General features: G+C 45.0%; 1 protein-coding gene across 2 annotated transcripts in view; it reads left to right on the forward strand.

Moving 5' to 3' along the window:
* Positions 1–12,094, forward strand: part of LOC139553854 (rho GTPase-activating protein 40-like) — a 47,910-nt gene extending 35,816 nt beyond the window's left edge. For both annotated transcript variants that reach the window (XM_071366609.1, XM_071366601.1), the window contains exons 10-15: positions 1,213–1,295; positions 1,891–2,196; positions 4,194–4,337; positions 4,485–4,633; positions 5,218–5,285; positions 8,019–12,094. In XM_071366609.1, the coding sequence (XP_071222710.1) occupies positions 1,213–1,295; positions 1,891–2,196; positions 4,194–4,337; positions 4,485–4,633; positions 5,218–5,285; positions 8,019–8,134 (866 nt within the window). In that variant the 3' untranslated portion in view covers positions 8,135–12,094. The remainder of the gene's footprint in view (positions 1–1,212; positions 1,296–1,890; positions 2,197–4,193; positions 4,338–4,484; positions 4,634–5,217; positions 5,286–8,018) is intronic.
* Positions 12,095–25,624: the final 13,530 nt, after the last annotated feature.

The raw sequence follows: 25,624 nt of genomic DNA on the forward strand, positions 1-25,624 counted from the left end.
GCAGGGACTGGGAGACTAGTCAGGATCGAGGGAAAGATGAACAGAGCAAAGTACAGAGCGATCCTTGATGAAAACCTGCTCCAGAGCGCTCAGGACCTCAGACTGGGGCGTAGCTCCACCTTCCAACAGGACAAGGGCCCTAAGCACACAGCCAAGACAACGCAGGAGTGGCTTCGGGACAAGTCTCTGAATGTCCTTGAGTGGCCCAGCCAGAGTCCGGACTTGAACCCGTTCGAACATCTCTGGAGAGACCTGAAAATAGCTGTGCATTGACACGCCCCCTCCAACCTGACAGAGCTTGAGAGGATCTGCTGAGAAGAATGGGAGAAAGTCCCCAAATACAGGTGTGCCAAGCTTGTAGCGTCATACATAAGAAGACTCAAAGCTGTAATCGCTACCAAAGGTGCTTCAACAAAGTACTGAGTAAAGGGTCTGAATACTCATGTAAATGTGATATTGACGTTTTTATTTCTTTATACATTTGCAAAAATTTATAAAAACCTGTTTTTGCTTTGTCATTATGGGGTATTGTGTGTAGATTGATGAGGGGAAAAAACTATTTAATCCATTTTAGAATAAGGCTGTAACGTAACAAAATGTGGAAAAAGTCAAAGGGTCTGAATACTTTCCAAATGCACTGTACCTAACCCAAACTTCTAACCCTAAACCTAACCCCTGAGCCTAAAATGTCCCCACTGTCCTTGTTTTACTATCCTTGTGAGGACTTCTGGTACCCACAAAAACACACACACACACAAACACTCATCTCCTGTGACCGCCCAGTCACACAGCCATGCATGCTGTACAGATCTAAGTCTAGGTGTCCTTACTGTATCAGCAGCAGAACGCAGTGCTAATCTCTTATGTCCATGCTACTTAGAGGTCTAATGAAGATTAACAACACGATAGCCTTTAAACTGCTCGTCTGAATCTGCTATACTATTAATAATGCCACTTCCTGTACAGTTTTAATGCCATTAAATAAATGACAGAATGATTAAAGTAATAAATAGCTTGTGATGTGAATGTGAAACTTTAGACACGTCTTCTTCACATTAGATGACTGATGAATCATTTGAAACCTAATGGCTTCCTGTCAGAGTCATTCATCTCTACAGATCAGATCATGGTTGGGCCAAATGAAATGAGTGTGTGTTGATCCTTCATACCCCTGTTGTCTGTTCTGTCTTTCCCCTTCCTCCTGCTCTACAGACATCCCTGAGCTGAAACAGAAGCTACACGTTCTGAACCTCCTCATCCTCCTGCTGCCTGAACCCAACAGGAACACACTCAAGGTATTCTGGGAGATTCCAAATGATTCCGTGACCATGAAGTAACCAGATGGCTATAGCGATGCACCTTAAATCTCCACTTCTTCTGTATAATGTATTACATCTCAAACCTCCACACGTACATCTTGTAGGTGATGCATTATTGAGTCATATATCTCTTACATAATATAATGTGTCAACTCCTCCACGTATGGTAGGAGGTAATGGCATGAGAGGGCACTTTCAGCTTTCACCACCTGGATGAGGTGTTCTGCTCTTATGTAACTAGCTTGTACTCTTGTTCACGTATCTGGAATAAATCATCGTGACTACTTGAACACTTTCACATTACTAGGTTACTTTTAAGATGACATCATCATGGATGACATCCAGGTGTCTGGTCTGATTAAACGTTTCAGAGCCTTTGTCCCTCTGTTGATGACACAGCATAACATTGTCAAAAAACCACTTCAGCCACCGCCATCGTTCAAGTCAACAATTTCAATCTTACGAAGAGAAACTATACTGATAGAGGGGCTCGCTGTAAAACAGGTCTCCTCTCCTTTTAAAGCACATTTCTGTGGGAACAGACAATAAATGCTCCTTCTCCTCTGTTCAGGCTCTGTTGGAGTTCCTCTCCAAGGTAGTCTCCAGAGAGAGGAGGAACCGTATGAACCTGTGGGCCGTGTCCACCATCATGGCCCCCAACCTGTTCCTGTTCCTCCACAAGGCCGTACCTTCCCGCCTCTCTGACGGGGGGCCAGGGGTGGAGAAAGGACATACTGAGAAGGCCCCCAACCTGTTACTCCACAAGGCCGTACCCTCCCGCCTCACTGACGGGGGTCCAGGGGAGGAGAAAGGACATGCTGAGAAGGCTGCTGACATCATGAGGCTACTCATACGCTACCAGGACCTGCTCTGGACCGTAAGTAAAAACTTCAGACTACCAACAACACTTGTCATTTAAGTATTTATTTACCAATAGAAACCTCAGAAGCTTGGTTGTGTTTGTAGCAAGGGAGCGGGAAGTAGGGGTGCAGCAGCATCCCCTGGTGGTAAGATTGTAAAACTACACAAGGGAGTTATTTCTTCCACAAGCCTTGTTAATTAATTAATGAAACTGTAAACACACTGGCTAGCTAGCGCACTAGAGTCCCAGACCATTCTAATGACACACTAGCAGTTAGGGGAGTTTAACTCATTCTAAATGACACACTAGCAGTTAGAGGGGGTTTTAACTCATTCTAAATGACACACTAGCAGTTAGGGGGGGGGTTAACTCATTCTAAATGACACACTAGCAGTTAGAGGGGGTTTTAACTCATTCTAAATGACACACTAGCAGTTAGGGGGGGGGGGTTAACTCATTCTAAATGACACACTAGCAGTTAGGGGGGTTTAACTCATTCTAATTGACACACTAGCAGTTAGGGGGGTTTTAACTCATTCTAAATGACACACTAGCAGTTAGGGGGGTTTTAACTCATTCTAAATGACACACTAGCAGTTAGGGGGGTTTAACTCATTCTAATTGACACACTAGCAGTTAGGGGGGGTTTAACTCATTCTAAATTACACACTAGCAGTTAGGGGGGTTTTAACTCATTCTAAATTACACACTAGCAGTTAGGGGGGTTTTAACTAATTCTAAATGACACACTAGCAGTTAGGGGGGTTTAACTCATTCTAAATGACACACTAGCAGTTAGGGGGTTTTAACTCATTCTAAATGACACACTAGCAGTTAGGGGGTTTTAACTCATTCTAAATGACAGACTAGCAGTTAGAGGGGTTTTAATTCATTCTAAATTACACACTAGCAGTTAGGGGGGGTTTAACTCATTCTAAATGACACACTAGCAGTTAGGGGGGGTTTAACTCATTCTAAATGACACACTAGCAGTTAGGGGGGGTTTAACTCATTCTAAATGACACGCTAGCAGTTAGGGGGGTTTAACTCATTCTAAATGACACACTAGCAGTTAGGGGGGGTTTAACTCATTCTAAATGACAGACTAGCAGTTAGGGGGGGTTTTAACTCATTCTAATGACACACTAGCAGTTAGGGGGGTTTTAACTCATTCTAAATGACACACTAGCAGTTAGGGGGGATTTAACTCATTCTAAATGACACACTAGCAGTTAGGGGGGTTTAACTCATTCTAAATGACAGACTAGCAGTTAGGGGGGTTTTAACTCATTCTAAATGACACACTAGCAGTTAGGGGGGGTTTAACTCATTCTAAATGACAGACTAGCAGTTAGTTTTTTTTAACTCATTCTAAATGACACACTAGCAGTTAGGTTTTTTTTAACTCATTCTAAATGACACACTAGCAGTTAGGGGGGGTTTAACTCTTTCTAAATGACACACTAGCAGTTAGGGGGGCTTTAACTCATTCTAAATGACAGACTAGCCGTTTTCAAGAAAAGCCTAAAATAGACGAGATGCATGTATTATTCCAAAACTGCAGCTCGTGGTTGGAACATTTATGTCCCTACTTTAATTAACCTATCTATTTTGAGTTGAAGATAAACCTGTCATGATTTGGATAAAAAGTGTAGCTTGTCCTGTTTGTGTGGGTCCCATCAGTTAGATATGTTTTTAGAGGCTGTCATTTCTGGACACCTAACGGGAGCTTGTGTGTATGGTGAGCTGTCATATCGAAACTGAGTGAGAGTCACGTGGCCTCTCGCCCCCCCCCCCCGCTCTAAACATCTTCCCGCCGCTATGGTGGGAAGACCACCAACACTTACGTCCCTTTGCACAGCTTCTCTCTCTTACCGTTTACTCATCAGACAACCTATAGTGTGTATACAAGGTTAAGTCAAAAAAACTAGGCGTGTACTCATGTCAAGGTTAACAACAAGAAGATCATTGTAATGACAGGTGAATGAATGAAATGTCTTCCTCTACGGCAGATCCCTAACTTCCTGATGAGCCAGGTGCGTAAGCTGAATGAGAACAGTAACCGAAGGTACCAGTTCTACGACCTCCGCATCAAGAACCTGCTGAGGAAAATTCACCAGGACCGCAAGGATAAACCTGACAAGAACTCCTCTGAGGTAGCTGTTTTTCTACAAACTACTAATACTGTTGTAACTTGCACTTACACTCGGACTTGTTTTCTCTCACTGGCTCTCATTTAGCATCTATTTCTCTCTCCTCTCCCCCGTTTCCCTCGTCTCGCCCCCCCCCCCCCCCCCCACCAGCCATGTCGTACAGTAAAGATCCAGATGGGAGAACTGATGAGCAGCACCATGGAGATCAAGGTCAACATAAACTCCAGAGCATCAGACCTGCTGGCTCAGTTCCACAGGCACCTCTACACCTCTGACAACACCAAGGGCCTGCTCAAGAGGTACAGTACACTACAATCAATGAAACAATCAAATGGCTTTTAGTATCCCTCCTTTTACCCCATGTACAGTTTTTCCTGACTACGTCAACTGATCAGGGAAAACTCTGTTCTAGTGGTGACCTCTAAACACACAGTAAAACCACTGAATCCCTGTCCTAGTGGTGACCTCTAAACACACAGTAAAACCACTGAATCCCTGTCCTAGTGGTGACCTCTAAACACACAGTAAAACCACTGAATCCCTGTCCTAGTGGTGACCACTAAACACACAGTAAAACCACTGAATCCCTGTCCTAGTGGTGACCTCTAAACACACAGTAAAACCACAGAATCCCTGTCCTAGTGGTGACCTCTAAACACACAGTAAAACCACTGAATCCCTGTCCTAGTGGTGACCTCTAAACACACAATAAAACCACTGAATCCCTGTCCTAGTGGTGACCTCTAAACACACAGTAAAACCACTGCATAGAAAACCTTGCTTCAGAAATACTACGTTGGCATTTCACTGAGCAGAAATTGAGATTGCTGAAGTTGACCGAAGCCATTAAATGAAGAACAAGTCTGTCTGTTCTTTATCACAGGAACGGTTTGATAAATGATTTGGGATCCTACCCGGACTGTGCCATGTATGAAGTGGGAGGAAATATTGGTAGGTACCAAAACACAAGCCTCCACCCCTTACCCAGACTATCTACCAGCCTCCACCCCATACCCAGACTATCTACCAGCCTCCACCCCATACCCAGACTATCTACCAGCCTCCACCCCATACCCAGACTATCTACCAGCCTCCACCCCATACCCAGACTATCTACCAGCCTCCACCCCATACCCAGACTATCTACCAGCCTCCACCCCTTACCCAGTCTATCTACCAGCCTCCACCCCATACCCAGACTATCTACCAGCCTCCACCCCATACCCAGACTATCTACCAGCCTCCACCCCATACCCAGACTATCTACCAGCCTCCACCCCTTACCCAGTCTATCTACCAGCCTCCACCCCATACCCAGACTATCTACCAGCCTCCACCCCATACCCAGACTATCTACCAGCCTCCACCCCTTACCCAGACTATCTACCAGCCTCCACCCCATACCCAGTCTATCTACCAGCCTCCACCCCATACCCAGACTATCTACCAGCCTCCACCCCATACCCAGTCTATCTACCAGCCTCCACCCCTTACCCAGACTATCTACCAGCCTTCACCCCTTACCCAGACTATCTACCAGCCTCCACCCCATACCCAGACTATCTACCAGCCTCCACCCCATACCCAGACTATCTACCAGCCTCCACCCCATACCCAGACTATCTACCAGCCTCCACCCCATACCCAGACTATCTACCAGCCTCCACCCCATACCCAGTCTATCTACCAGCCTCCACCCCTTACCCAGACTATCTACCAGCCTCCACCCCTTACCCAGACTATCTATCAGTCTCCACCCCATACCCAGACTATCTACCAGCCTCCACCCCATACCCAGACTATCTACCAGCCTCCACCCCTTACCCAGACTATCTACCAGCCTCCACCCCATACCCAGACTATCTACCAGCCTCCACCCCTTACCCAGACTATCTATCAGTCTCCACCCCTTACCCAGACTATCTACCAGCCTCCACCCCATACCCAGACTATCTACTAGTCTCCACCCCATACCCAGACTATCTACCAACCTTCACCCCTTACCCAGACTATCTACTAGTCTCCACCCCTTACCCAGACTATCTACCAGCCTCCACCCCATACCCAGACTATCTACTAGTCTCCACCCCTTACCCAGACTATCTACCAGCCTCCACCCCATACCCAGACTATCTACTAGTCTCCACCCCTTACCCAGACTATCTACCAGCCTCCACCCCATACCCAGACTATCTACCAGCCTCCACCCCATACCCAGACTATCTACTAGTCTCCACCCCTTACCCAGACTATCTACCAGCCTCCACCCCATACCCAGACTATCTACCAGCCTCCACCCCATACCCAGTCTATCTACCAGCCTCCACCCCATACCCAGACTATCTACCAGCCTCCACCCCATACCCAGACTATCTACCAGCCTCCACCCCTTACCCAGACTATCTACCAGCCTCCACCCCATACCCAGTCTATCTACCAGCCTCCACCCCTTACCCAGACTATCTACCAGCCTCCACCCCTTACCCAGACTATCTACCAGCCTCCACCCCATAGCCAGACTATCTACCAGCCTCCACCCCTTACCCAGTCTATCTTCCAGCCTCCACCCCATACCCAGACTATCTACCAGCCTCCACCCCTTACCCAGACTATCTACCAGCCTCCACCCCATAGCCAGACTATCTACCAGCCTCCACCCCCATACCCAGACTATCTACCAGCCTCCACCCCATACCCAGACTATCTACCAGCCTCCACCCCATACCCAGACTATCTACCAGCCTCCACCCCTTACCCAGACTATCTACCAGCCTCCACCCCATACCCAGACTATCTACCAGCCTCCACCCCTTACCCAGACTATCTACCAGCCTCCACCCCATACCCAGACTATCTACCAGCCTCCACCCCATACCCAGACTATCTACCAGCCTCCACCTCATACCCAGACTACCAGACATGGGTTCAAATACTATTTGAAATCTTTCAAAAACTTGGAGTGTTTGTTTTCTTTCCATTCTTTCTAATGCTATTTAATTGCATCAGGCAAGCTCAATCAAGCACAGTTCAATAAATTATTTCAAATAGACTTTGAATCCCGGTTTGCTATCTAATCAGGCTGAGAGCCACATTAGAAGGTTACATGAGTGACTCTGACATGTGCATGTCTTTCTGCTGATTGAACTGATTATGCTGGCCAGGCCTTACGCAATGAACTGGAGAGAGAGGGGGGTGGAGAGAGGGGTAGAGGGGGGGGTGAGAGAGGGGTAGAGGGGGTTGAGAGAGGGGGGGGAAAGAGAGAGAGAGAGAGGGAGAGAGGGGGGAGAGAAAGAGGGAGGGGGGAAGGAGAGAGAGAGAGAGAGAGAGAGAGAGAGAGAGAGAGAGAGAGAGAGAGAGAGAGAGAGAGAGAGAGAGAGAGAGAGAGAGAGAGAGAGAGAGAGAGAGAGAGCAACGGTGTGCATCTGCAGTTATCAGAGCAGACAAATGCTTCCACATGCAGCTACTGCACTGTTATGTACTGGACCCAATCATTCACACGCCACTCAGAATGTACGTGCATTCACGGACCAAAAACAAGGCAGAGTTTATGTTTTTCGTTTCAAACTTCTCTCTTGCAGAAGAGATTTTATCTGAATGAGAATAACCTGTATAAAAACATGTTAAATTACAAAATCTGTCCCTCGGTATTGACTCTGCCTTGTGTTGTTCTGTTCTGTCCTGTAGGTGAGCACTGCCTGGACCCAGAGACCCATCTCCTGGATCTGTACAACAACAACCCCAGTGGAGAGTGGGTCATCAAACCGAAACCACTGACCACCAGTAGGGGACTGCAGATATAAGACAGTCGCAGGAGGAGGGAGAGACCAGCAGGGGGCTTCAAGAGCCAGCCAGAGGAGGAGGGAGACCAGGTGGAGTGGAGGAGAAGAGGATGCTGCCACCACAAACCACTTCAAGACTGAGCCCTCTCTCTGCCCGTTGCGGGGGAGACCAGACTAGGAGAAGTAAAGCAGCTACTGCTGATAAACACACCACCTCCAGACTTCAGGTGGAGGAGTGGCTGAGCTTGTGTCTGAGGCTGCTTCCCGGCTTGTCAGCTAAGCTCTCAGGCTCTCAGCCAATCACTTCCCAGCATCCGCAGAAGCCCAGATGGGAATCTGATGCAGCTGCCACTGAGTCTCTCTTTCTTTCTTTCTTTCTGTCTTTCTTTCTTTCTCTCCCACTCTCTCTCTCCGTTCCTTCTGCTCAGGCCATTTGATCACAAAGTAATAAGAGAGGAACATGCATCTCTTTTCCTTGTTTGTCTATTTCTTTAATGTCACACAGAGGGAAAGTCAGGTACTCTGATGAACTGATGTAAGGGACAGGGACTCTTAGGTCCCTGTCCCTGATGGCTCTTGGCCTCTGATGGCTCCATAAGAGCGCAGGGGACAGAGGGCATAGTTCTCTCTAAGGGATCAAAGGTCAACCTCTAAGACATGATTATAGTACCTCTAACGGGAACGGTTGTTTAAGACAGATAGTGAAGCTGGACTTCAACCTTTCTGTTTGTTTTTTGTTTTTGAAGGATTTGATGAAGTATTGAATATCACGATGGATTGACTATTTATAATTGATTGGATGTATCTGTATGTATATGTATGTATGTAGTCATTAAGGTTCTCCTTTGAAATGGTTCAATATATGTTTCTGATAGTAACATAACAGTCATGTAAGCTCATCCACTCTTTTCGGGGACTTTTTTCAGACAGTGTTCTTATTCTTGTAAATGTTTTTGATCAGTTGTACTTTGCTGCGGTTCTGCATATGTATTCTCTAGTCCTATTACCCATGTGTCATCACTCCTTTAGAATACATTTCTATATGTAATCTCTGAATAGTGTTTACACGTTTTGATGAAGCTTGGACATTGCACCATCACATCAATATAAACTATACACATATTCTACATGACAGCCTATCATGAATTTACACATCTACAACCTACCATGAATTTACATATCTACAACCTATCATGAATTTACACGTCTACAACCTACCATGAATTTACACGTCTACAGCCTACCATGAATTGACACATCTACAACCTACCATGAATTTACATATCTACAACCTACCATGAATTTACACATCTACAACCTACCATGAATTTACATATCTACAACCTACCATGAATTTACATATCTACAATCTACCATGAATTTACACATCTACAACCTACCATGAATTTACACATCTACAACCTACCATGAATTTACACATCTACAACCTACCATGAATTTACACATCTACAACCTACCATGAATTTACACATCTACAACCTACCATGAATTTACACATCTACAACCTACCATGAATTTACACATCTACAACCTACCATGAATTTACACATCTACAATCTACCATGAATTTACACATCTACAACCTACCATGAATTTACACGTCTACAACCTACCATGAATTTACACATCTACAACCTACCATGAATTTACACGTCTACAACCTACCATGAATATACACATCTACAACCTACCATGAATTTACATATCTACAACCTACCATGAATTTACACATCTACAACCTCCCATGAATTTACACATCTACAACCTCCCATGAATTTACACATCTACAACCTCCCATGAATTTACACATCTACAACCTACCATGAATTTACACATCTACAACCTACCATGAATTTACACATCTACAACCTACCATGAATTTACACATCTACAACCTACCATGAATTTACACATCTACAACCTACCATGAATTTACACATCTACAACCTACCATGAATTTACACATCTACAACCTACCATGAATTTACACATCTACAACCTACCATGAATGTATGTTTAGCTACCAGTCTCCTCGGAAGTGACAACAAGAATGTAACAAACTGCATAGATCTCATCTCAGTCACAGCAGTCATTGGTTCAGTCATTGGTTCAGTCATTGTTCAGTCATTGGTTCAGTCATTGGTTCAGTCACTGGTTCATTCATTGTTCAGTACAGAGTCAGAGCCACAGCCTCCTATTCTATTGTGCTGCCATTTTAGGAGAGAGAACCGAGCAGCAGTGTAATGACAGCCAGCATCCATCACACGGTGTAATTCCCTGTCTGTCACACGACCGACTGATGCATCGTCACGGTGTATTGGTTCATGCATTGGTTCATGTATCGGTTCATGCATTGGTTCATGCATCGGTTCATGTATCGGTTCATGTATCGGTTCATGTATTGGTTCATGTATTGGTTCATGCATTGGTTCATGTATCAGTTCATGTATCGGTTCATGTATCGGTTCATGCATTGGTTCATGCATCGGTTCATGTATCGGTTCATGTATCGGTTCATGTATTGGTTCATGCATTGGTTCATGTATCGGTTCATGTATCGGTTCATGTATCGGTTCATGTATTGGTTCATGTATCGGTTCATGCATTGGTTCATGTATCAGTTCATGTATCGGTTCCTGTATCGGTTCATGTATTGGTTCATGTATCAGTTCATGTATCAGTTCATGTATCGGTTCATGTATCGGTTCATGTATCGGTTCATGTATCGGTTCCTGTATCGGTTCCTGTATCGGTTCATGTATTGGTTCATGTATTCCATGAACATTACCACAGAGGAGTCAGTTCTTCTGGTTGATACCGAGGGTAATACATCGGTGTTATACGGATGTTATTATCTCTGTGTCGTGTGTGTGTGTGTGTGTGTGTGTGTGTGTGTGTGTGTGTGTGTGTGTGTGTGTGTGTGTGTGTGTGTGTGTGTGTGTGTGTGTGTGTGTGTGTGTGTGTGTGTGTGTGTGTGTGTGTGTGTGTGTGTGTGTGTGTGTGTGTGTGTCTGTGTGTGTGTGTGTCTGTGTGTGTGTGTCTGTGTGTGTGTGTGTGTGTGTGTGTGTGTGTGTGTGTGTGTGTGTGTGTGTGTGTGTGTGTGTGTGTGTGTGTTTGCTTGCTTCATTACACAAGCCCAATTGGGTTGAGTCCTGAGTCCATGGCACAGTTCAGTACCCCGGCACAAAGCACTGATGGAACACACACACACACACACACACACACACACACACACACACACACACACACACACACACACACACACACACACACACACACACACACACACACACACACACACACACACACACACACGCCCTTCTGCTGACGTTAATCAGTGGAACTAGGTCACCTCTAAAGCTCTGTTCTCCCTCAGGGGAAGTAGTGACACTATACACCCCGGTCCACAGTACATGAGGAGACATTGATGCAAACACACACGCAAACACACACACACACAAACACACATGCAAACACACACGCAAACAGCTGACCAATAACATGGGCCACATGTACAGAATGTGGAGAACTGACGTATTGGAATGTTCAATGTTCCGTGTCTTCTACACTAGTACGTGATGTCATAAACACATGTGTGTGTCAAGATCTGAGGACATGAGGAGGAACGGAAAATAGAGAAATCTATTTTACTGTAATAACCTGAGTAGACTGAATGTCTTCAATGAATGGACTTTGCTTTGTAATAATCCACTCACTATCAAATGCTACCTTAATGCTCTGAAAGACATTTACCCTACTGTAGGTTACAATGCTAGTTCTGTATATATGGTTTAGAACCAAAACCCTATATGGAATTACCGCATGCAGTAGGTGTATTTGTACTGTTTACAAAAGCAATTATTTTCTACTCTTGTCAAGGGAAAGTAATTTAGGTAGGCCTGGTGCAAATTTCTTTTGTATTTTTTTTTTTTAAAGATTTGTTAATAAATGTGAAAACAATATTGTGAACTGTGTGTTATTTCACAAATATTGAATTTACGGAAATACTATGGGAAGACTATGGAATTACTATATCAAATCAAATATTATTGCTCACATACACATGGTTAGCAGATGTTATTGTGAGTGTATCAAAGTGCTTGTGCTTCTAGTTCCGACAGCACAGCAATATCTAACATGTAATCTAACAATTCCACAACAACTACCTAATACACACAAATCTAAAGGGATGGAATAAGAATATATACATATAAATATATGGATGAGCAATGACAGAACGGCATAGGCAAGATGCAATAGATGGCATAAAATATAGTATATACATATGAGATGAGTAATGTAAGATATGTAAACTAAATTATTAAAGTGGCATTATTAAAGTGACTAGTGATCCATTTATTAAAGTGGCCAATGATTTCAAGTCTGTATGTAGGCAGCAGCCTCTCTGTGTTAGTGATGGCTGTTTAACAGTCTGATGGCCTTGAGATAGAAGCAATTTTTCAGTCTCTCGGTCCCAGCTTTGATGCACCTGTACTGACCTCGCCTTCTGGATGGTAGCGGGGTGAACAGGCAGTGGCTCGGGTGGTTGTTGTCCTTGATGACCTTTTTGTCCTTCCTGTGACATCGGGTGCTGTAGGTGTCCTGAGGGCAGGTAGTTTGCCCCCGGTGATGCGTTGTGCAGACCGCACCACCCTCTGGAGAGCCCTGCGGTTGTGGGCAGTGCAGTTGCCGTACCAGGCGGTGATACAGCCCGACAGAATGCTCTCAATTGTGCATCTGTAAAAGTTTGTGAGGGTTTTAGGTGACAAGCCAAATGTCTTCAGCCTCCTGAGGTTGAAGAGGTGCTGTTGCACCTTTTTCACCACACTGTCTGTGTGGGTGAACCATTTCAGTTTGTCCGTGATGAGTACTCCGAGGAACTTCTCCACTGCTGTGCCATCGATGTGGATAGGGGGGTACTCCCTCTGCTTTTTCCTGAAGTCCACGATCATCTCCTTTGTTTTATTGACATTGAATGAGAGGTTGTTTTCCTGACACCACACTCTGAGTGCACTCACCTCCTCCCTGTTGTTGGTAATCAAGCCTACTACTGTTGTGTCATCTGAAAACTTGATGATGGAGTTGGAGGCGTGCATGGCCACGCAGTCATGGGTGAACATGGAGTACAGGAGAGGGCTGAGCACGCACCCTTGTGGAGCTCCAGTGTGGAGATGTTGTTTCCTACCTTCACCACCTGGGGGGCGGCCCATCAGGAAGTCCAGGACCCAATTGCACAGGGTGGGCTCGAGACCCAGAGCTTAATGATGAGTTTGGAGGGTACTATGGTGTTGAAGGCTGAGCTGTAGTCAATGAACAGCATTCTTACATAGGTATTACTCTTGTCCAGGTGGGATAGGGCAGTGTGCAGTGTGATGGCGATTGCATCGTCAGTGGACCTATTGGGGTAGTAAGCAAATTGGAGTGGGTCTAGGGTATCAGGTAGGGTGGAGGTGATATGATCCTTGACTCATCTCTCAAAGCACTTCATGATGACGGAAGTGAGTGCAACGGGGCATTAGTAATTTAGTTACCTTAGCTTTCTTCGGAACAGGAACAATGATGGCCCTCTTGAAGCATGTGGGGACAACAGACTGGGATAGGGATTGATTGAATATGTCCGTAAACACACCAGCCAGCTGGTCTGCGCATGCTCTGAGTACATGGCTAGGGATGCCATCTGGACCAGCAGCCTTGCGAGGGTTAACGCGTTTGAATGTTTTAGTCCCGTTGGCCATGGAGAAGGAGAGCCCACGGGCTTTGGTAGCGGGCCGTGTCAATGGCACTGTCTTATCCTCAAAGCGAGTATGACATCTTCGATGCACATGCTAATAAACTCGCTCACCGAGTCAGCATATACATCAATGTTATTGTCTGAGGCTATCCGGAACATATCCCAGTCCACATGATCTAAATCTTGAAGCGTGGAATCTGATTGGTCAGACCAGCATTGTATAGACCTGAGCATGGGCATTTCCTGTTTTGGTTTCTGTCTATAGATTGGGAGCAACGAAATGGAGTAGTGGTCAGATTTGGGTCAGATTTGCCAAAGGCAGGGCGGGGGAAGGCTTTGTATGCATCGCGGAAGTTAGAGTAGCAATGATCCAGAATACTACCAGCTGGTGTCGTGCATTCAATATGCTGATAGAATTTAGGAAGTCTTGTTCTCAGGTTAGCTTTGTTAAAATCCTCAGCTACAATAAATGCAGCCTCAGGATGTATGGTTTCCAGTTTACATAGAGTCCAGTGAAGTTCTTTCAGGGCCGACGAGGTATCTGCTTGGGGGGAAATGTACACGGCTGTGACTATAATTGAAGAGAATTCTCTTGGAAGATAATGCGGTCGGCATTTGATTGTAAGGAATTCTAGGTCAGGTGAACAAAAGGACTTGAGTTCCTGTATGTTGTTGTGATTACACCATGAGTCGTTAATCATAAGGCATACACCCCCGCCCTTCTTCTTACCAGAGAGATGTTTGTTTCTGTCGGCACGATGTATGAAGAAACCGGGTGGCTGTACCGACTCTGACAAGATATCCCGAGTGAGCCATGTTTCTGTGAAACAGAGAATATTACAATCTCTGATGTCTCTCTGGAAGGCAACTCGTGCCCTAATTTCGTCCACCTTGTTATCTAAAGATTGGACATTGGCGAGTAATATGCTCGGAAGTGGTGGATGGTGTGCTCTCCTTCTGAGTCTGACCAGTAGTCTGCTCCGTCTGCCTCTCCTGCGGCGACCGCGTTGTTTTGGGTCGGCCTCTGGGATTAGATCCCATGTCCAGGGTGGAGGTCCGTACAAAGGCTCCACTTCGGGAAAGACGTATTCCTGTTCGTAATGATGGTAAGTTGACATCGCTTTTATATCCAATAGTTCTTCCCAGCTGTATGTAATAACACTTGAGATTTTCTGGGTAAACAATGTAAGAAATTATACATAAAAAACGAATAACTGCATAGTTTTCTAAGGACCTGAAGAGAGGCGATCATTTCTGTCGGCGCCATCTTGCAATTGACCAGATTCGGCCAGATTGATATGTTCGTAAACACACCAGCCAGCTGGTCTGCGCATGCTCTGAGGATGCCGCTAGTGATGCCGGGTTAACACGATTAAATGTCTTACTCATGTCAGTCACAGAGAATGAGAGCCCACAGTCCTTGGTAGCTGTAACGGCAGTCTAAGTCGTCCTCCTCATCGGACGAGGAGAGGCGAGAAGGATCGGAGGACCAATGTACAGCGTGGTAAGTTTCCATGATTTAATAACACGAAAACTAGACAAAAATACAAAACAACAAACGAACCAACCATCACAGTCCCGTGTGGCACAAACACTGACACAGGAAACAACCACCCCCAAAATCCCAACACAAAACAAGCCACCTATATATGATTCTCAATCAGGGACAACGATTGACAGCTGCCTCTGATTGAGAACCATATTAGGCCGAACACAGAAACAGACAAACTAGACACACAACATAGAATGCCCACCCAGCTCACGTCCTGACCAACACTAAAACAAGCAAAACACATAAGAACTATGGTCAGGACGTGACAGTAGCGGGCGACGTCGGTTGCACTGTACTATCCTCAAAGCGGGCAAAAAAGGTGTTTAGTTTGTCTGGAAGCAAGACGTCGGTGTCAGTGACGTGGCTGTTTTTCCTTTTGTAGTCTGTGATTGTCTGTAGACCCTGCCACATACAGTACGTCTCGTGTCTGAGCCGTTGAATTGCGACTCCACTTTGTCTATATACTGACATTTTGCTTGTTTGATTACCTTGCGGAGGGAATAACTACACTGTTTGTATTCAGCCATATTCCCAGTCACCTTTCCATGGTTAAATACGGTGGTTCCCACTTTCAGTTTTGAGCAAATGCCGCCATCTATCCACGGTTTTAAGGTAGGTTTTAATAGTCACAGTAGGTACAACATCTCCCATGCACTTCCTTATAAACTCACTCCCCTATTCAGCGTTTGAACTATGGAAGACTATGAGACTATGAGACTATTGAAAACTATGGAAGACTATGGAAGACTATGAGACTACGGAAGACTATGGAAAGACTATAGAAGACTACGGAAGACTATGAGACTATGGAAGATTATGGAAATACTATGAAACACTATGGAAAAACTATGGAAGACTATGGAAAGACTATAGAAGACTACGGAAGACTATGAGACTACGGAAGACTATAAAAGACTACGGAAGACTATGAGACTACGGAAGACTATGGAAAGAATATAGAAGACTAAGGAAGACTATGAGACTATGGAAGACTATGGAAGATTATGGAAATACTATGAAAAACTATGGAAAGACTATGGAAGACTATGGAAGACTATGGAAAGACTATAGAAGACTACGGAAGACTATGAAACTATGGAAGACTATGAGACTATGGAAAACTATGAGACTATGAATGACTATTGAAAGACTATGGAAGACTGTGAAAAGACTATGAAAAGACTATGAGACTATGGAAGACTATGGAAGAATATGGAAAGACTATTGAAGACTATGGAAGACAATGGGAGACTATGGAAAGACTATGAAAAGACTATGAGACTATGGAAGACTATGGAAGAATATGGAAAGACTATTGAAGACTATGGAAGACAATGGGAGATTATGGAAGACTATGGAAGACTATGGAAGACTATGGAAAGACTATGGAAGACTACAGAAGACTATGAAAAGACTATGAGACTATGGAAGACTATGGAAAGACTATGGAAGACTACAGAAGACTATGAAAAGACTATGAGACTATGGAAGACTATGGAAGAATATGGAAAGACTATTGAAGACTATGGAAGACAATGGGAGACTATGGAAGACTATGGAAGACTATGGAAGACAATGGAAAGACTATTGAAGACTACGGATGACTATGAAAAGACTATTGAAGACTCTAGAAGACTATGGAAGACTACGGAAGACTATGAAAATACTATGAGACTATGGAAGACTATGGAAGACTATGGGAGACTATGAGACTATGGAAGACTATGGAAGACTATGAAACGACTATGGAATACTATGGAAGACCATGAGACAATGGAAGACTATGGGAGACTATGAAACGACTATGGAAGACAATAGAAGACTATGAGACTATGGAAGACTATGGAAGACTATGGGAGACTATGAGACTATATGGAAAGCCTATTGAAGGCAATGGAAGACTATGGAAAGACTATGGAAAACAATGGAAGACTATGGGAGACTATGGAAGACTATGGAAGACTATGAAATGACTATGGAAGACAATGGAAGACTATGAAACTATGGAAGACTGTGGAAGACTATGGGAGACAATGACACTATGGAAGAATATGGAAGACTATGGAAGACTATTGAAGGCAATGGAAGACTATGAGACCATGGAAGACTATGGAACACTATGGGAGACTATGAGACTATGGAAGACTATGGAAGACTATGAGACTATGGAAGACTATGGGAGACTATGAGACTATGGAAGACTATGAAATGACTATGGAAGACAATGGAAGACTATGAGACTATGGAAGACTATGGAAGACTATGGAAGACTATGGAAGATTATGAGACTATGGAAGACTATGGGAGACTATGAGACTATGGAAGACTATGGAAGACTATGGAAAGACTATGGAAGACTATGAGACTATGGAAGACTATGGAAGACTATGGAAAGACTATGGAAGACTATGGGAGACTATGAGACTATGGAAGACTATGGGAGACTATGGAAAGACTATGGAAGACTATGGGAGACTATGAGACTATGGAAGACTATGGGAGACTATGAGACTATGGAATGACTATGGAAGACAATGGAAGACTATGGAAGACTATGGAATGACTATGGAAGACAATGGAAGACTATGGAAGACTATGGGAGACTATGGAAGACGATGGGAGACTATGGAAGACTATGGAAGACTATGGGAGACTATGAGACTATGGAAGACTATGGGAGACTATGAGACTATGGAATGACTATGGAAGACAATGGAAGACTATGGAAGACTATGGGAGACTATGCAAGACAATGGAAGACTATGGAAGACTATGGAATGACTATGGAAGACAATGGAAGACTATGGAAGACTATGGGAGACTATGGAAGACGATGGGAGACTATGAGACTATGGAATGACTATGGAAGACAATGGAAGACTATGGAAGACTATGGGAGACCATGGAAGACTATTGAAGACTATAGAAGACTATGCAAGATTATAGAAGACTATGGAAAGACTATGGAAGACAATGGAAGACTATGAGACTATGGAAGACTATGGAAGACTATGGAAAGACTATGGAAGACTATGGGTGGCTATGGAAGACTATAGAAGACTATGGGAGACTATGAGACTATGGAAGACAATGGAAGACTATGGAAGACTATGAGAGACTATGGAAGACAATGGAAAGACTATGGAAAGACTATGGAAGACAATGGAAAGACTATGGAAAGACTATGGAAAGACTATTGAAGGCAATGGAAAGACAATGGGAGACTATGGAAGTCTATGAGACTATGGAAGACTATTTTTTATTTATTTTACCGTTATTTTACCAGGTAAGTTGACTGAGAACACGTTCTCATTTGCAGCAACGACCTGGGGAATAGTTACAGGGGAGAGGAGGGGGATGAATGAGCCAATTGTAAACTGGGGATTATTAGGTGACCGTGATGGTTGAGGGCCAGATTGGGAATTTAGCCAGGACACCGGGGTTAACACCCCTACTCTTACGATAAGTGCCATGGGATCTTTAATGACCTCAGAGAGTCAGGACACCCGTTTAACGTCCCATCCGAAAGACGGCACCCTACACAGAGCAGTGTCCCCAATCACTGCCCTGGGGCATTGGGATCTTTGTTTAGACCAGAGGAAAGAGTGCCTCCTACTGGCCCTCCAACACCACTTCCAGCAGCACCTGGTCTCCCATCCAGGGACTGACCAGGACCAACCCTGCTTAGCTTCAGAAGCAAGCCAGCAGTGGTATTCAGGGTGGTATGCTGCTGGCTTATGACTATAGAAGACTATAGGAGACTATGAGACTATGGAAGACTATGGAAGAATATAGAAGACTATGAGACTATGAGACTATGGAAGAATATGGAAGACTATGGAAGACTATGAGACTATGGAAGACTATGGAAGACTATGGAAGACTATGGGTGGCTATGGAAGACTATAGAAGACTATAGAAGACCATGAGACTAGGAAGACTATGGAAGACTATGGAAGACTATGGAAGACTATGGGTGGCTATGGAAGACTATAGAAGACTATAGAAGACCATGAGACTAGGAAGACTATGGAAGACCATGGAAGACTATGGAAGACAATGGAAGACTATGGAAGACTATAGGAGCAGGCATGTTCTCACAAAACAACAACTACAGCATCTCTGTGTTAGTAATGGTGATTGCAGAGGCCTAATCAGTTGATGAACCTTGTAATGGTGGAGGGTGTAGTAGGCTGTTCTGCGTGTTCCCTGATTAAATGCATTAGCCCCTGGAAAACTTGTCTTAACTAACTAGCTCATCAATTGAGAATATTCTAGGATTTACAGGGCCGGTTTCCCAGACACATATTAAGCCTAGTTCTGGACTAAGAATTGATTTAGTCCAACACTAGGCTTGATATACAGTGAGCTACAAAAGTATTGCTTATGCATCCAACACATTTGTGGAGTCACAAGCTTGTTGTAGTCAGTGAATGCTATAAAAATGGGATTTTACTTTGATACACTTAAATAGACTAAATGTTTCCAATGCTTTTGGTCCATATACAAATATAATGTAAATTCAAATTCAAAGTTCTGGAGTATAGAGACAACAAAAATCTAATATTTGTCACTGTTCCCAATACTATTGAAGTTCACTGTTCAGAAAACCAACCCATAATGTAAGAACATGTCTTTAAAATTCAAGTAAAGGATCTATTTCAGAGAAGCAACATAGCCTGGGTATTCAACATTCAGTGTTTAATACCCAGGCTATTACAGCTGCTCCTAGTACTACAGTCTTACTAATCCTCAGACACTGACAAGGCCTCCTCTTGCCGCATCTAAATTACTGTAATCACAGGATAAATGGAAATTAGCTGTCACGTTCGTTGATGGAATGAACGGATCAAGGTGCAGCGTGGTAGGCGGACATCTTTCTTTTATTTAAATGACACCGGAAAAAACAACAAAATACAAAACGAAAGTAACGCTACATGTAGTGCAGAACTAGACACAAACAAGATCCCACACACTAAAGGTGGAAAAAAGGCTGGCTAAGTATGATCCCCAATCAGAGACAACGATAGACAGCTGCCTCTGATTGGGAACCATACCCGGCCAACAAAGAAATAGAAAAACTAGAATGCCCACCCAAATCACACCCCGACCTAACCAAATAGAGAAATAAAAAGTCTCTCTACGGTCAGGGCGTGACATTAGCTGTATTGCATAGAGGTGATGGAAGGATCCCCCTACCCCAAACTCTCTGCCCCTTTACCCCCGACTCCCTAACCCACACCCCCCTACACACTACTCTCTCCACCAATCACAGTTCTGTGTCTTCCTCATTCAAGGCCTCTGTTTTGTGGTGGGCCAGAAGTCCTTTATAGCATTATAAAGGACAACTTTCGATAACAATGTACGATAATGACGCTCAAATCCAGAAGTTACAGAAATATATTTTTTAAAGAAAAAATACACGTAATGAAAAATGCATTGACTTACAGCACTGCACAGCTAATACACTGTGTTCCTCTCTTTCACTACACTGCACAGCTAATACACAGTGTTCCTCTCGGTCACTACACTGCACAGCTAATACACAGTGTTCCTCTCGGTCACTACACTGCACAGCTAATACACAGTGTTCCTCTCGGTCACTACACTGCACAGCTAATACACTGTGTTCCTCTCTTTCACTACACTGCACAGCTAATACACAGTGTTCCTCTCTTTCAACACACTGCACAGCTAATACACAGTGTTCCTCTCTTTCAACACACTGCACAGCTAATACACTGTGTTCCTCTCTTTCACTACACTGCACAGCTAATACACAGTGTTCCTCTCTTTCAACACACTGCACAGCTAATACACAGTGTTCCTCTCTTTCAACACACTGCACAGCTAATACACTGTGTTCCTCTCTTTCACTACACTGCACAGCTAATACACTGTGTTCCTCTCTTTCACTACACTGAACAGCTAATACACAGTGTTCCTCTCTTTCAACACACTGCACAGCTAATACACTGTTCCTCTCGGTCACTACACTGCACAGCTAATACACTGTGTTCCTCTCTTTCAACACACTGCACAGCTAATACACAGTGTTCCTCTCTTTCAACACACTGCACAGCTAATACACAGTGTTCCTCTCGGTCACTACACTGCACAGCTAATACACAGTGTTCCTCTCTTTCAACACACTGCACAGCTAATACACAGTGTTCCTCTCTTTCACTACACTGCACAGCTAATACACAGTGTTCCTCTCTTTCAACACACTGCAAAGCTAATACACAGTGTTGCTCTTGGTCACTACACTGCACAGCTAATACACTGTGTTCCTCTCTTTCAACACACTGCACAGCTAATACACAGTGTTCCTCTCGGTCACTACACTGCACAGCTAATACACCCCATCCTCTCTCCATCTCTCTGCTCCCCATCCTCCTCTCTCCCTCACTCTGCTCCCCCCATCCTCCTCTCTCCATCTCTCTACCCCCCATCCTCCTCTCTCCCGCTCTCTGCTCCCCCTCTATCCTCCTCTCTCCCTCTCTCTGCCCCATCCTCCTCTCTCCCGCTCTCTGCTCCCCCATCCTCCTCTCTCCCGCTCTCTGCTCCCCCATCCTCCTCTCTCCCTCTCGCTGCTCCCCCATCCTCTTCTCTCTCGCTCTCTGCTCCCCGTCATCATCCTCTCTCCCGCTCTCTGCTCCCCCTCTATCCTCCTCTCTCCCTCTCTCTGCCCCATCCTCCTCTCTCCATCTCTCTGCTCCCCCATCCTGCTCTCTCCCTCTTTCTTCTCCCTCTCTATCCTCCTCTCTCCCGCTCTCTGCTCCCCTGTCCTCCTCTCTCTCTCTCTCTACTCCCCCTCTATCCTCCTCTCTCTCTCTCTCTCTGCTCCCCCTCTATCCTCCTATCTCCCCCTCTCTACTCCCCCTCTATCCTCCTCTCTCTCTCTCTGCTCCCCCTATCCTCCTCTCTCTCTCTCTCTACTCCCCCTCTATCCTCCTCTCTCTCTCTCTACTCCCCCTATATCCTCCTCTCTCTCTCTACTCCCCCTATATCCTCTCTCTCTCTCTACTCCCCCTCTATCCTCTCTCTCTCTCTCTACTCCCCCTCTATCCTCTCTCTTTCTCTCTACTCCCCCTCTATCCTCTCTCTCTCTCTCTACTCCCCCTCTATCCTCTCTCTCTCTCTCTACTCCCCCTCTATCCTCCCCTCTCTCTCTCTACTCCCCCTCTATCCTCCTCTCTCTCTCTCTACTCCCCCTATATCCTCCTCTCTCTCTCTCTACTCCCCCTCTATCCTCTCTCTCTCTCTCCTCCCCCTCTATCCTCTCTCTCTCTCTCTACTCCCCCTCTATCCTCCTCTCTCTCTCTCTCTACTCCCCCTATATCCTCCTCTCTCTCTCTCTACTCCCCCTCTATCCTCTCTCTCTCTCTCTACTCCCCCTCTATCCTCTCTCTCTCTCTCTCTACTCCCCCTCTATCCTCCCCTCTCTCTCTCTACTCCCCCTCTATCCTCCTCTCTCTCTCTCTCTACTCCGCCTCTATCCTCCTCTCTCTCTCTACTACCCCTCTATCCTCCTCTCTCTGACTCTCTACTCCCCCTCTATCCTCTCTCTCTCTCTCTCTACTACCCCTCTATCCTCTCTCTCTCTCTCTCTACTACCCCTCTATCCTCTCTCTCTCTCTCTCTCTACTCCCCCTCTATCCTCCTCTCTCTCTCTCTCTCTCTCTGCTCCCCCATCCTCCTCTCTCCCGCTCTCTGCTCCCCCTATCCTCCTCTCTCTCTCTCTCTCTCTCTACTCCCAGCCAGGGGTGGAATTCGAGCATTTATCTGTAACATCCAGCCCTGGTGTCTCCTAGCAACATGACATGGATCATTTAGCTGCCCATGCTCTAGTTTCCCAAATTACCATGTAATGATGGGGGGCTGTGTGTGTGTGTGTGTCTGTGTGTGTGTGTGTGTGTGTGTGTGTGTGTGTGTGTGTGTGTGTGTGTGTGTGTGTGTGTGTGTGTGTGTGTGTGTGTGTGTGTGTGTGTGTGTGTGTGTGTGTGTGTGTGTGTGTGTGTGTGTGTGTGTGTGTGTGTGTGTGTGTGTGTGTGTGTGTGTGTCCTAGCCAACTGCATTTATAGTTTTCCTGCATTCAACCAAATGGCTCTCTGTTCACTCTACTACTACACACTTCTTTAAACTCAACAATATCAATAGCATGTTTAATGAAAACACACACACACACACACACACACACACACACACACACACACACACACACACACACACACACACACACACACACACACACACACACACACACACACACACACACACACACACACACACACACACACAGACACACACACACACACAGAGACACACACACACACACACACACACACACACTACAAGAGGTTATTCTGTCAATATGTGTCACTCAGCTTCAGCAGGTGCATAAAGCCTCTATCAATGGAGACCAGGCCAGGAGGAATAGGTTTTCTGCTCTCAAAGCCTCCTGCCTCAGAATCAATTAGCATTTAAATTAATGATGCGCGTAATAAACACACAAAAGGCTATCTGCTCAGAGAGAGGAAGGCTGGCTGCTGGGAATACATCGGTACCGTCAAAGGAACATCAAAGATATTCAAATATCCATTTTTCCTGTTTCAAGAAAAAAAGGAAATCCGTTTAATTAAAAATAAGTCTGAATTGAATAGGTTTTCAATAATGAAAAGCACAAAAATATTGATGTTGTGAAATGAAATTTCCATGTAAAAAGTGCCATTAATAAAATCGATAATTAAAGATGAAACGATGAGATCTAAACACAGCCGTTATCTTTGGGGAGGAAACATAGTGAACAGAAACCCTTGTTCAAATGAAGAGAATTATTAAGAGAATTAACATACAGTATATATTTATATCTGAGTCATTCACATCAGATGAATGGCGCGTGCTGGTGAACACAACTAAACTACGCACACGCCCATTCACACAGCTCACTGGGGTTTCCCTGCTGACAGAATATGTCGGTTTATTTCTGTCAGGCTGCAGACGGCAGACACTCTGAGATGTTGGTGACACACTCACACCTCTGGCTGTTCTATCCACCATGTCACATCACACCAACAGACACCCTCTCCCCTGGGGCACCGCGCACCGCGAATACTGAGACACTCACTCACTCACACCAGCACAGCGAGAGAGAGAGAGAGAGAGAGAGAGAGAGAGAGAGAGAGAGAGAGAGAGAGAGAGAGAGAGAGAGAGAGAGAGAGAGAGAGAGAGAGAGAGAGAGAGAGAGAGAGAGAGAGAGAGAGAGAGAGAGAGAGAGAGAGAGAGAGAGAGAGACAGAGACAGAGACAGAGACAGAGACAGAGACAGAGACAGAGACAGAGACAGAGACAGAGACAGAGACAGAGAGACAGAGAGACAGACAGACAGACAGACAGACAGACAGACAGACAGACAGACAGACAGAGGCAGAGAGAGAGACAAAGAGACACAGAGAGAGAGACAAAGAGAGAGAGGCAGACAGAGAGAGAGAGAGAGAGAGAGTGATAGAGAGAGAGAGAGAGAGTGATAGAGAGAGATTAGAGAGACAGACAGACATAGAGAGTCTTATTCTTGTGTGTGGTTGTGTATGTGTGTGTTCTAATCATGTTTTTTTATCTTACATTGCCGTTTCCGTGAAATTGGCACGATAAATCTGCCTTTGAGGATTAAAGAATATAAAAACCACACATCCGACAAGTTCAGGTGCTGACTAGGGAGGAATCCTAACGTTGAAAAGAGAAATGGTAGTCACGCCTCACTTCCCTCCATTGCATTGTAAGTGAAATATTCTCACCAGTGTCACTCACCAGTGTCACTCACCAGTGAGCAGCTTGTTGTGGCTTCAAACAACAGAGAGAGGACGTCCCACTCTCCGCTGGTAGACTGCACTGTTCCGTCAAACAGCCGGCATGTACTGCCTCCATCCAGACTGCAGCCAGGTCTCACACAGCCTACTGTCCTCTATTCTCCTATTTCTCTTCTCTCGTATCAATCCCTTCCCCTCATTTCTCCTCTTCTCAACCCCTTCCCCTCATTTCTCCTCTCTTCAATCCCTTCCCCTCATTTCTCCTCTCTTCAATCCCTTCCCCTCATTTCTCCTCTCTTCAACCCCTTCCCCTCATTTCTCCTCTCTTCTCAATCCCTTCCCCTCATTTCTCTACTCTTCTCAACCCCTTCCCCTCATTTCTCCTCTCTTCAATCCCTT

The sequence above is a fragment of the Salvelinus alpinus genome, chromosome 2, assembly GCF_045679555.1.
Source record: "Salvelinus alpinus chromosome 2, SLU_Salpinus.1, whole genome shotgun sequence".
Taxonomy (NCBI): Eukaryota; Metazoa; Chordata; class Actinopteri; order Salmoniformes; family Salmonidae; genus Salvelinus; species Salvelinus alpinus.